The sequence below is a fragment of the Danio rerio genome, chromosome 15, assembly GCF_052040795.2.
Source record: "Danio rerio strain M-AB ecotype USA chromosome 15, GRCz13ab, whole genome shotgun sequence".
NCBI classification, from domain to species: Eukaryota; Metazoa; Chordata; class Actinopteri; order Cypriniformes; family Danionidae; genus Danio; species Danio rerio.
In genome coordinates, this window is record NC_141035.1 from 44,425,138 (window position 1) to 44,439,144 (window position 14,007).

The window sequence follows — 14,007 nt, forward strand, 5'->3', positions numbered from 1 at the left end:
AGATATTTTGGTCCATATTGACATGATGGCATAACGCAGTTGCAGATTTGTCGGCTGCATGTGCATGATGCGAATCTCCCGTTCCACCACATCCCAAAGGTGCTCTATTAGATTGAGAATCTGGTGACTGTGGAGGCCATTTGAGTACAGTGAACTCACTGTCATGTTCAAGAAACCAATCTCAGATGATTTACGCTTTATGACATGGTGCGTTATCCTGCTGGAAGCAGCCATCAGATGGGTACACTGTGGTTATAAAGAGATGGACGTGGTCAGCAACAATACTCAGGTCAGGCTGTGCTGTTGACTTGATGCTCAATTGGTACTAATGGGCCCAAAGTGTGTCAAGAAAATATCCCCAACACCATTATACCACCACCAGCAGCCTAAACCTTAATACAAGGCAGGATGGATCCATGCTTTCATGCTGAACCTACCATCTAAATGTCGTAGCAGAAATGGAGACTCATCAGATCAGACAACGTTTTTCTAATCTTCTCATGTCCAATTTTGGTGAACCTGTGTGAATTGTAGCCTCAGTTTCCTGTTCTTGGCTGACAGGAGTGGCATCCGGTGTGGTCTTCTGCTGCTGTAGCCCATCCACCCCAAGAATCAAAGTGTTGTGTGTTCAGAGATGCTCTTCTGCATACCTCGGTTGTACGAGTGATCATTTGAATTACCTAATAAAGGCATACCTAATAAAGTGGCCGATGAGTTTGTAATTCATAATGTTCAATGAACTGCAAACTAGCCTATTAATATGACTGCTGAAGAATATTTTACATTTTCTTCTTCTTTTTATTATTATTACATAATTTTTGGTCAGTTAAATGTGGCCTTGGCGAGCATAAGAAATGTATTTCCAAACAAAACAAACCATAGACACTCTTAAGTTATTTTGTGGTATTTATTTAGTGGTGTGCAAAAATATTCCTTTATTCGCCAATATCATCGAAATAAATACTACAAAACCACTTAAGGGTGTCTATGATTAATAATCAAATACTTTACATGTTTGCGACACTCATCTCTATATGGTTAGTTTGCATGGTAGCTCACTTTATACCATGTTTTACTTGATGCAAATTGATCAGGTTGGAGTCTAGTAAAGCACAGTTCCACAAAAAACCCAGGTAAATCTATGTAGTCGTAGTGCCCGTTTATAATATAAATATCATTATTGTGTAAAGGAACATTATTTGTTAGGGTCATTCTGTCTCCTAGTGTTAATTTGAACTATAACCTGCAGTTAGACATAATTTGTATTTGATGTTTTAAAATTTTCACAAACAAAAAAATGTAGACTGAAAGATGCATTTCCAATGAGCCTGCATTGACTTTTACAATTTTCACAATGTTACACTTGCACAAATTATTTTACAATAATACTATAATTTAATATAAAATGTGCACTTTCAAAGTCAATTTCTAAAGTCATGATGAAATTTTAGGCACTCAAAAATGCCAATCATAAACAATAATCATAAATCAACAGCCAAACTTGCTTTAAAAATGTAAATAATAATGACTTATAACTAAAGAAAATGTCTGTCAAACACCTAATAACAACTCGTTTCATTATTGTGTGTGTGCAGATCACAGGTCAAGTGCAAAGGAAACTGCTCATAATCTAGATTACTGTGACATCTTGGTATTGGGGGAGGAGTTAAGGGCGGGGCTAGAGAGTCTGGAACTGCATCACAGTGCCTTATTGGGAAAACACCTGGAATACGCCAACTCCAGCACCGGCATGTCCATATATGGTACGATCAAAAACTCAATTTCCTTCTCAAATTTTCCTCAATACAAACTCCTCAGCTCTGTCTTCATCGACATCTGTTGTAGGTGTGGACTCTATTTCTCACTACACTGAGGTGATCAGACAGGTGCGATATCAGAGCCGTCATGCTGTCGATTCAGTCCGCACCTTCAGACTCACCTGTTCAGAACTCAACGGACGATACACTAGCGATCAGTACACATTACAGGTGAGAAACAAATGTAGAGATTATTGTTGTAGTCACCCTAATCAAGCCTCAGCTTTGATATGATCTCCCTCACTGTTCACAAGGTCAACATCCTTCACAGTGAGGAGGCCAGAGAACATGTCAATCATTTGATGACCCCACCCAAATCTATGCAAATTACTCATCGTACAGTCATGGAGTCTAACAACTACTTCAACTTAGGTGAGTCAAGGTCAACCAGAATGTATGCGAACGAATGTTGTGTTTTGAAATAAGGCAGTTATTAAATAACATGATAGTAATTTTGTTTATTAATATTGATATTAATATTGGTGCGGCGCAAATGTTTGTTTTGCTATTTCCAGGCCAAGTACATGTCTCAAACATAATAATCCCACTTTAATAATAAAAAATAATTAAAAAATAATAATCCCACTTTAATTAGAAGTAGTTCTATTCAGATGTCATCATTTTACTGTAAATTAACAAACAAGACATTAAAAGTCTGTTCAAGTCCACCATAATGACTGTACAAAATTTAGCATTTTAAGCAACAGTAGACCTACACATAGGCCTAATATTATTAGTTTTGTTTTACCATATCGTCACTTTAGAATGATAAGCTTCTATCTGACATTTTTGTCAAAATTGAGTTATTGACATATTCTTATTAAATGACAACTTATTTACATTCAATTCACCTTTATTTGTATAGAGCTTTTACAATGCTGATTGTGTCAAAGCAGCTTCACATAAATGGTCATAGTAACCGGAACAGTGTAGTTCAGTTTTTAGTGTTTAAGTTCAGTTCAGTTTAGCTCAGTTCAGTGTGATTTAAAATCATTACTGAGAGTTCAGACACTAAAGAGCAAATTCATCGATGCATAGCTCTACCAATCCTGAACCATGCGAGCCAGCCATTTACATTGTGGGTTGTTTTTTTATAAGTTATTTATTATTTATTTATTTATTTATTTATAATTTTTAAACAGGAAAAGATTAAAAGATAATCGGGCCTGACTCAGCATGAATGCTGTTTTTCAGCAGGTTCCTGCTCTGCAGAACATAAAAACAGACAGACATCTCATCCATCAACACAGTACAAACAATCACCAAACATATAAGATAAAGAAAAAGTTGTTTACATTTCAAGACTTAAAAAAAAATAATGTTACACACATACTGTTTGCTATAGGATTGCAAAAACTTTGAAGCTCAATATCTCAAAATCATTCAGAAGCCAGATAGAACCGTATAATTCTAAGGTGATGATACGTTTGAGAATTTGAGAATTAATTACATCTAAAGTATCATAAGAAAATCGTGATCTTGATTTTAAGCAAAAAAAAAAATGAACAATTCACATTTTAGCCAGAATCGTGCAGCTCTACCCTAAATGTTTTTAAATTATTGCCATACTGAGAGCAGCAGCAGATAGTTCACCTCAGATTTTGAAATTAAAATACCTAGCAGACAGTTTGAAAATTAAAGTCAGAACTGTGATTCAGCTCAAATCAACATCAGTCACTCAGTAGCCTATTAATAACGTTAAAGACTTTTAATATGTAGAAATTAGATTAAAAGCCTTTGCCATTTTGTTGAGAGGCATGTCATGTTTGGTGCCGACAGCCAAATTGCATGTTGTTCGGATACAGAGCCACTTTAAAATTCTAAAAGTAACAATAATAAAATCAAACTTGACAATATACACAGAAAGCTCATAACTTGGCATCTACTCTGTGCCTCCTAATTTGATGCATTTATTGTCATCTTCTCTAGTTGTGCCTGCTGTTTCTACATCAGTGGTTGTGGTGTGCATCGCCGCCCTGCTGGTGGTTCTGCTGGGCGTTTACCAGCTCAACCAAACACAAAACAAAGACAGCATCCAAACACACACATTGGCAGAGGAACAAGTGGACTGTGAAGGCTCTTCTCTCTCCATCACTGTCAACCCACTGCAGGTACGACAAACCAGCCACAAAACCAGCCAACACAACACACAATCATGTAAAGAAGCTGCCAAGATGTTGACACCTGTCAAACTGTCAGAGCACACACACACACACACACACACACACACACACACACACGAGTCTCTATGAAAACACAAACTTCTTTTTACAGCTGACAGGACAGAACTGCAGTCGCACAATGAGCTGGAGCTTGTTTAAACTCGGTTGTTTCTAGAAAACAAATGTACTAGAGTCACATTCATGGAAACAATTAAGACATCCTAGGATATATCTTATTTGGACAAATCTCAGTTTCTCTTTATTTAAATGGACTGTTTTATCCATGGATTTGAGTAAAATGTTAATATTTATTTTGTTTTATAAAGGTAAAGGTTTTTGGAGCATTTCTTCCCAATCTCAATTAAGAATTGTGTAATTGAGACAAATTTTCTGGTCAGAATAAATGAATGGTGCATCAGTTAATGCATTTACTAGCATAAACGACTAGCAATACATATCTTACACTATGTATGAAGCATCTTTGTTAACATGAGTTAATTAGTTTACATTAAAAAGTAAAAAAAAAAAATGATGTTATAGTAAATGTTAATAAATCTATCACTCTTCTGATTGTTCATACTTAATTCATGTCAGTAAATACATTAACTAATGCAGTGTTTCTAAACCACGTTCCTGGAAGAACACCAGGGGCCTCATGTATCAACGCTGCGTACGCACAAACTTTGTACGCCAGGTTTCACGCTCAGAATCGCTCACGTTTGGATTTACTAACGATGAACTGAACGTGGGAATGTGCGCAGCTCCACGGCAGCTTTATGGCTGGCGTACGCACATTTTTTGTGCGTGTCTGTTTTATTTCCATTAGCGACTCCTAGAGGCAGTTGTGTTAAATTCTTCTCTACAAAGTGTCTGAGCCTTGCAATGGCATCTGTATGAGACGGGTTCATCTAGCAGGTATATAAGGTTTCCATACCATACAGTTGACCAGCCAAACATTCAACAGCCAAACATTCAACAGTCGCCTGTTTTCCCAATGTAATCTGAGCTATCTACTGCGCGCACATTGCTATAAAGACACTATCTGAAGATGAATTTGCATGCGTGAATCAGAAACATTTCCATTCAATAAATGTGCAAATAAAATATGATGCACAAACTTATTGATGATTCCTACTTGTCTTTCTCTTGATAAATAGTTGGCAAAATCTGATATGTAGCGGGGGGAAAAAAGAAGAAAGAGTTCATAAGACGCTGGAATCGAACAGAGTTCATGCTCGAACGTGTCAAAACATGTTGACATGCGTCTTACGAGCTGCGCCACTGAGACTGTTAAGGGTACTGCAACAGTTTACACCTATAAATCACACTATTTCTTTTCTAATTCACACAGTGCGATGTTCAGACCCAACTGTGTTAACCGCATCAGCTAAACTCTCCCACTCTATTTTTTTCTTTTGTTGTTAATTCCGGAGGACAAACTTGCAAATAACACCGCTTTTCTCCGGTCTACCTCCGAAAGCAGCACCTCCAATTCACATTCTGTTCAAAGTTTCTCTTCTAGCTTCCTTTTGCCTTTGCTTTTTCGTTGGGTTTTGCCAAAGTAGAGTCATTTGCATATTCATACGGGGGAGGAGGCAGGGAGGGGTTTTGTGCTCGTGCATGTTGCGCTCAGTTTCACGTTCATTCAGATGTACAAAAGAATATGCGTGAGATTCGGCGTACGCAGTGTTTCATACATCTGAATTTTTTTCTGCGTACGCACATTTACAGCTTTGTGCGTACGCAATGTTTTAGTATGATTTACACGCAAGTCTTAGTACATGAGGCCCCAGGTCTGCACATTTTCCGTATCTCATCAAATTATTTGCCTTGATTAGGGTGTTTACATAAGTTGCTTTTTAAATGTTCCTTTCATGATCGCGCCTTACCTGTTATAGCACATAATTCGATTAACATCATTGTGTCACTATGCTATCCACATTTCCTCTCGAGTTTCAAGTAATTTTGGGGGTTTCATTCTTAATTTGTCAAGTTTAACTGCAGTTTGGCAGTTTCACTTTCATTCAGGAACATTTCATGCATGCCCCCCCAAATGCGGTACAAATCCTACATGACGGTAATAGTTTACGGTGTTTACATTCGGAGAGCAGCATTTCCAGAGGATCTTTCAGTCCATATTATTGTATTGTATTGAACATACTGTAAACTTAAGGCTCCTACACACCGGGACGCTTTTACAAGACGTTTTCCACATTCAAACCCAAGCGATTTTTACTGGCATCAAGCAGAAGAGTATGCAAAATCACTCCTTGACGTTAGATGCTGCTACACAACTTTAAGCTTCCGACACCCACTTGTAACATAGAAGAAGAGGAAAAGAGGAAGTTCATACGCTTGTTGTTAAAAAGTTTCTGGTGACTCGAACAAGCAAAGATGGTTCAAGTAGCAGCTCCAACTTTAGTGATGAAGAAATTATTATTGTTCACAAGAGCAATAAAGCAGCTAAACGTTCATATCGCCTCTGGGCATCTTCTTCAATGTGCACTCGCATTGACAGTTTTGCGCTTGAGCGCCTCCAAGTGCTGTTTACTTTAACTTCAGCAACTCCGTGCACGTGAACTAAAGTACCAACCTGATTGGTGGAAAAGGTTTTACCGCGGCGCGTCTAATAAAAAAAACGAGAATGAGGCTTTTTTTTTTTTTAAATGATGCTTTTGGGCCTGCCATTTTGCACGTTGGTGTGCACGATCACATTGACACCCTTTATTTAGTCACAACGCGTTAAATGTCAGCAGAAAACGCGGGCAAAAAATGTCTCTGTGTGGACAAGCCTTTACTAACTAAATCATTTTGACTAAGGTCTGTCTTTAAAATTAAAAGAGTACTGCTGACTATACTAACTAACTTCACCTCTGAATAAACAAAGAACACTAATCACACACTTACCAAATCTGTAGAGAGAGGACAATCAACAACAACTGGAACCGGGTCTTTTTTTTTTTTAAAGATCTAGATTTCAAGGATTTTTACCGGCCGGTAGAGACATCCAGTCTCCACACTGGAATTTACACAAGGATCTAATCGCCTTGACATAGCTTCAAAATTTCTTTTCAAACCGCTAGAACAAATTAGCTCTAAATAACACAAAAACAACCAATTTTCAAATTTTTTTGTGAAATATAGGTGTCCTATTAGTGTTTTTAGCAGCGTGGGGCACATATATGACTGTCAACACCTCAAAAAATGTGTTTTAGTGTTTCGTGACCGTTTAAGAGTATTATTACATTATAGTGATATTAAATTCTCATTTTTGGTAAACTATCCCTTTAATTTCAATTACATAAACAGGCATAAACAAATAAAATGCAATGAACTGGAATATTTCACATCTATGTTGGTTCATTCTAGAATTGTCAGGAGCTTCAGTCAGCAGAAGAAGTTACAGAGGAGGAGGAGGATGAAGAAGACTGCGCTATCTCTAGCACTGAATCCGACAGCGATGAGGAGGAAACAGACACACCTTTTACACATCGACAAACCAAGCAGCAATGGGGGAAAGCAACATTACACTGCTGAAAAACATCACAATGCTCTCTACCTGTAGCATTACAGCGTCCTGCAATACAAGTTTACAAGCAAACACACACATACACACACACAGACATCCTCAGAAAAGACTCTACGCGGCTCTGATCCTTCGTGGTACTGTTTCAGTGTGAGATGATGACAAACTAATAATAAAAAAAACATCCCGTCTGATCCCTTTACGCTCCGTCTCTACCGCTGGAGGACAATAACAAAGCAGGAGACTGAAGCAGCGGTGAAACTCTGAACGCTCATAAAAGCAGCCGCCGGTTCGGGCTTTTGATAAAAGAGAGTTTCTTCTTTTTTTTTTTTGAGGCCTCTACGGTGGATCTCATTGGATGGGAAATGATCATGCTAACATTAACGTCCTGAATTTTAGCTGTAATGAGAACACTTTTTGACATGATTCATTCAGTGCTGGGTAGATAACTGTAAAAAAAACTGTGTTGTTACTGATTACAATGCATAATTGTTGTAGGTAATCTACATTACACATTTTTTTAATTTTTGTGCTGTTGGGGATGTTTTTATCCACTCTAGGGTGATTTTGTGGGTCAATTTTCCACAACTAGTGATGTACGGATCACAAATCTCACAGTTCGGATCACATTATGGTTTTTTAGTCACGGATCGGACTATTTTTCGGATCAGCCAAAAAGGGGAGGAGACAAATGTCATTTGCATTCCATTTATTACAAAAACAGCACTGCGGGAAACTTTTGGTTTCAACAAACAGAATTTAAAAGCTGTAATTTTATTACAAATAAAATAAAGAAATAATCAGCTAAATAAAAATAAAATATTCTGTGAAAAAAAATCACTGTTACTACTACTATTGCTGATGATGCTAAATTTTGAAATCTAACATTATTATTTGTAAAATCCATACTTTATTAGTATTATATATTATTTTTAGTCTCATTTTTAATAAATAATTCAGTCATACACTTATAAACCTTCATGTTTCATTGCTTGATGGATCATTATTTTTGAAGAATTATTTAGTGCATATTTTTGATAGCTGATTTAACCTATTGGTTAAATAATATAATTGCTGCCTACAACTTACATTTTTTGAGCATATGACAGTGATTTTAATCTTTACCATAAACACCAGTGGTTTTATCTTAAATATAAACTATTATTCCAGTACTTCTGTGTTATTTGACCGTTCATAACTAACTCGAAAGACTAAAAACTGAATCTCTTTCTTGATTTTTGTTTTTCAAACGCAAATTTGAATGCAGCGATTTATAATTTATGTTGCGTGGGTGTTGAGATCCCGATCTTACACTTAGCTTACTCGGCTTACACTGAATGCATTAATGCAGGCTAAACAAGTAGTGATAGAAAACACCTTTAATAACCTAAGAAACCCACCACATCCCGAATAACCAACCTCAAATTCTTTCATCGTCGTTATATTTTACAGGAAAGCCTATATGCTTTCATACATGTGATCTGAATGACACAAGAGGCGAACTCTCTGCAATCGTTACAAATTTAGGCTTAATCTGCAAGCTTTTGAAAAATGTATTATTCCGCAGGTCATGTGTCCCAAACCATGGGTTGTGATCCATACGAATCATGGATTAACTGTGATTTGTTACACCCCTAGCCACACTGTCTCGTAATGAAATGAAATAATTTTTGGTGACAAATCAAATTTTGACACATAATTTGGGGAAAAGTTTTGAAATTTGAAAAAAAATAAATAATAGTAATTCAACAATACACTTTGGGCAAATTGACTTCCATTATAGTGACATTTTTATTGCAATTTCATGACACCATATTATTATGCAGTTTTGATTGCTTTTGGTTTTCCCTGTTGGGTAGAGGTCAAATTTGCCATTTAACTGTTGATCATCAGTTGCAGTAAAAATAAATAAATAAATAAATAAAAATAAAAAGTTTAGCTTAGCTTAGCTTAGTTTTTGCCTTCTGTACTTTTCACACAGGCCTATGTAAAGGGTTAATGGTGTCAACAGATGATCAACAGTAAAAAAGACACATCACACAAAGATTGCATTATTATGTACCATATCATTCTTAAAATTAGGCTGGCACAGCTAAGATTTGTTAAGGCCGATACCAATTCCAAACAAAACATTTTAGGCTGATTTTGAAGCTGGTCAATTGCATACAATACTCTTTTGCATATTAATTTAGAAAAATAGTCATTGGATCCATTTAGCATTCAGTTGTCCAAACATTGATCAAGAGTGGTACAAGTTAAGCTTTCTTTAAAAATTACTATGACAATCTTGCTATTCTTTATTTTTAACAGCATTAACTTTACATTGACATATAATAAAACATATTTATTTAACATACCTACTGTAAATCAAGCCAGTGCTATAGCTATATGTAAATTACATATTATTTAAAAATTATTTAAAGGGGGTGACGCAGTGGGTAGCGCTGTCGCTTCAAAGCAAGAAAATCACTGGTTTGAGCCTCAGCTTGGTCAGTTGGCATTTCAGTGTAGAGTTTGCATGTTCTTCCCGTGTTTGTGTGTGTTTCCTCCGGCTGCTTCGATTTTCTCCAGTCTAAACACATGCACTAAAGGTGAATTGAATAAGCTAGATTGTCTGTAGTGTATGTGTGTGAATGAGTGTATGGGTTTCCCAGTAATGGGTTGCAGCTGGAAGGGTATCTGCTGCATAAAAAATATTATGTAAAAGTTGGCGGTTCATTCCGCTGTGGCGACCCCTGATGAATAAAGAGACTAAGCTGAAGGAAAATGAATGAATGACTGTTTATAGGCAATTAACATCTAAAAAACTATTGGTTATACAATGCAAAGAAGGATTGAAAATCCATGAAAGTTATGCAAGCGAGACTAACAGACTGAAGTAAAAAAAAAATAAAAAATCATACCTCAGGTATGTAGAAATGATGTCAATATTAATGTCAATATTGGGGGGGGGGGTTGTTGTAGTTATTGATCTACAATAACTTCTTTCTAAATATGAAAAGTAATAAATATTCATTAATTTAATATGGGCTAAATTCATTAATTTAACCCATATGTAAAAATACAAGTTGTTTATAGTAAATACTACAGTGTTTTTGAACTGTACTACAGTAATCTGATAGATAGATAATATTTTGCTGTAATAAATATGAATATATATATATATATATATATATATATATATATATATATATATATATATATATATATATATATATATATATATATATACAGTTAATCTGTTCACTACGGCTAATACTACATTATTTATTGACAGAGTAGTGAATACTACAGCATCAGCATACACTTTACAACAATATTGTTCAGAAACACTATCGTATTTACTATAGTTTTTATATTGTGGCCTACTACCCAGCACTAGTGAATCTTGTACATGTCATCAGCACCTTTTAAAAGTCATTTTCTCTGTGTAACACTGCAGTGTGTTTGTGTGCGAGGTGTTTCGTAAATGACGGTTTAAGTTACTCGTTATAACGTGCAAATGAATGTGTGTATTTGTTCACCTTACCGACCCAGATTGCTCCTTCATGTGGTCATCGCCGCACTTTCTGTATCTTGGTTAATAAAAACAGTTTTAAGAGATTAGCCGTCTCATTATTGCTCTTTAACAAGCGTCAAACGTTTGCTGTACGACAAACTATAACCAACTGTCGCTAGCAGCACTAACGAAGAGCACCTGTTGTGGACGCTATAGGCAATACAACAGCGCCATCCAGTGGTCAATTATATGTAGCACGTAGATACGGTCATACGTCAGATTACTAGGTGTGTACTAGAAATATTTGATAAAATTAATTGGAAAAAAACTTGGCTCTTACCTTACAAATTGTGTGTTCCCAACAAAGTTAAAAAATTAAATTTAAAAAAAGAGTTACACAATATCTACCCCACAAATGAGATTGTATCTAAATTCGGTAATCCTAACCCAAATTGTGTCTTCTGTACCTCAAGCATCAAATCAATTGATCATCTTTTTGTCAAATGCCCACATGTCAATGTTTTGGTCTGATTTATCTGTTTATTTTTCATCTAAATGTTAGTTTAGCATTGACTTTTCCATGTGTGATATAATTTGTTACTTTTCTCATGAAAAACATAACAGAATTTATAGGTGATTTATTTATTAAATATTATATTCACAAATGTAAATTTTCTTCATCATTACCTAAACTGCAGAATTTTCTGTGACTTAAATTGTTTAATTACTACTTTACAAAATGTTTACAGCAAAAAAAGTGTTAAAACTGAAATTTTATAAGGACTTTGTAAATATTGTTTAATTTGATAATTTGCCTCTGTACTCAGATTCTTTTATTTTATTTATTTATTTATTTATTTATGTATTTATTTATTTATTGTTGTACTTGATGTCATCCATTGTTACGATTAATGTTTGTATTGCTAAAACACAATAAAAAATAAAATAAAATAAAAAAAATATTTAATAACAATAATAATAATAAGCTAAAATATTTTGTAGTGAACGCTCTAAAATGGATAGTTCACTTAACAAATGACAATTCTGTGATCTATATTAATCTACTATATTAAAGGCCGAAAACCAATAAGTTATGTTATATGATTACGTTAACCATTGACCAACATTGACGTCCATAGTATTTGCCACGTGAGGGTGAGTAAATGGTGAGTACATTATCATTTTTGGGTGAACTAACCCTTTTAAACCCCACAATACATACAGGGTTTTATACTTGTTAGCTCAACCAGGGTGTTTAGCTAAACTTTTATTTAGATGCCTGAATATTTTAGAGAAGGGAAGATATCATTTGCTCTTAGATTTGAGTCAAACTACAGAGAGTAGAAATGACTGTCAATGCTGTTAATTTTAAACTGATTGCTAAATCCCATTTTGTTAAATTAAATAATTTATAATTAATTACTTCAGTAGCATTTAAATTTAATTAGCATGCGCTTTCTGATTGGAATAGCTCATCTGTGGTGAATATACTGTAACTTGTTTTTTGTAACCCAACAAAGCACCAAATTTTTAACTTAATTGGTTGAGTTATCAATAAATAACCTAACAAAAGGTTAAAAATAACCCAACAAGGCACCAAATATGTTTAACTCAACCATTGGGTTAAATAAATAACTCAAGGTGTTTTTAGAGTGTACAAGTACCACTAGTGGTACACAGAAGAATCAAATGTGTTATGTGTACATGCTACATATATTTGAAAATGTATAGTAATGATTTATATATAAATATGATGACATATAGCCTATATTTCCAGGTGTTGATACTTGACATTTAAGCACAAGTGTTTGTTTTTTGACTTTTTAAGAACAGTAACCTATCATTTATAACTTTTAAAAGCACATTTTAATTTAAATGTTGACAATTTTATTTATTTATTTATTTAAATAAAAGCACAGTACAGGGTTAATGTTCAAACAATTTATAATGTTTAAAGTGGCTGACAATAATATTTTTAATAATATTTCTCACCATTTCAATATTGCTCATTACATGGAGAGACCTTTTTTTCTGAGGTGGTACTTGATGAAAAAAATGTGAAAACCACTGCTCTAATCAATAAATTGACTTGTATAACAAGTATTTATCATAATTCATTGAATTAAAAAAATAAATGTCTAATGATTTTCAAATATGTTACATAAATTGATCTAAAGGATAAAAACAAACACGCTAAAATAATAACAAAACCTGAACATGTTACATATCAATAAAACAATGCAACTATTTAAATAAAAAACGTATAGATCCATGAAAATCACCTTAAACGCAAATAAGCAGCTTCATCTAGTGTCAACATTCTTTCATTAGTCTCTGATTTATCAGGGGTAACCACAGCGAAATGAACCACCAACTATTCTGGCATACGTTTTACGCAGCAGATGCCCTTCCAGCCGCAACCCAGTACTGGGAAACACCCACACACACTCACATTCACACACACACACCCTACAGCCAATTTAGTTCACCCAATTCCCCTATAGCGCAGGTTGCTGGAATGTAAGGGAAACCGGAGGACCCAGAGGAAACACACGCCAACATAGGGAGGACGTGCAAACTACACAAAAATGCCAACATGCCTGGTCAAGACTCAAACCAGCAACCTTTTTGCTATAAGATGACAGTTCTAACCACCAGGGGTCCGTTCTTCGTACCTCGCTTAAATGATCTAAGATGATTTGGCAGATCCTGGATCTGTTCATCTCGATATCTGATCTCTCGCTAATTTGGTTTTTCAAAGAAGTTCGCGAATCAGATTGGAATCTCTGGATGAACTGATCTGAGATCGCTGCGTGTGTTGTGAAGGACAGATCTATCGATCCTCGAAATCATGATCAGCAATGCAACGATTGGCTGACCGCACATCAACGTAATGACATCATCTGATTAATATTCAATTATCCATGTGAGCAAAATTACACCAAATTAGCAGTAAGCGGTTTGTTAAATATGACACGCAATAACTTTCAGCATTTGTTGTGA

General features: G+C 35.2%; 3 protein-coding genes and 1 long non-coding RNA gene across 6 annotated transcripts in view; 2 read left to right on the forward strand and 2 right to left on the reverse strand.

Annotated features, from left to right (window-relative positions):
• Window positions 1–11,108, forward strand: part of clstn2b (calsyntenin 2b) — a 111,148-nt gene extending 100,040 nt beyond the window's left edge. The window contains exons 13-18 of one of the 2 annotated variants that reach the window (XR_015509895.1): window positions 1,596–1,763; window positions 1,846–1,988; window positions 2,072–2,189; window positions 3,747–3,928; window positions 7,349–8,603; window positions 10,785–11,108. Coding sequence is in view for 1 of the 2 variants with exons in the window: in XM_087284620.1 (XP_087140746.1) it covers window positions 1,596–1,763; window positions 1,846–1,988; window positions 2,072–2,189; window positions 3,747–3,928; window positions 7,349–7,516 (779 nt within the window). In the remaining variant the exon portion in view is untranslated. Of the gene's footprint in view, window positions 1–1,595; window positions 1,764–1,845; window positions 1,989–2,071; window positions 2,190–3,746; window positions 3,929–7,348; window positions 9,260–10,784 lie in introns of those variants that run through there. The other variant, XM_087284620.1, reaches the window with a different exon arrangement.
• The window catches only part of LOC100334612 (NACHT, LRR and PYD domains-containing protein 3), a 130,131-nt gene extending 118,938 nt beyond the window's left edge, over window positions 1–11,193 (reverse strand). For both annotated transcript variants that reach the window (XM_087284616.1, XM_087284615.1), the window contains exon 1: window positions 11,035–11,193. The gene's annotated coding sequence lies outside the window, so the exon portion shown is untranslated. The remainder of the gene's footprint in view (window positions 1–11,034) is intronic.
• LOC147840700 (uncharacterized) overlaps window positions 1–14,007 on the forward strand; it is a 199,008-nt gene that overhangs the window by 146,166 nt on the left and 38,835 nt on the right. The gene's annotated exons all lie outside the window — the stretch shown is intronic.
• Window positions 13,342–14,007, reverse strand: part of LOC110437702 (E3 ubiquitin/ISG15 ligase TRIM25) — a 49,427-nt gene continuing 48,761 nt past the window's right edge. Inside the window, exon 8 of the transcript XR_015509916.1 lies at window positions 13,342–13,604. The gene's annotated coding sequence lies outside the window, so the exon portion shown is untranslated. The remainder of the gene's footprint in view (window positions 13,605–14,007) is intronic.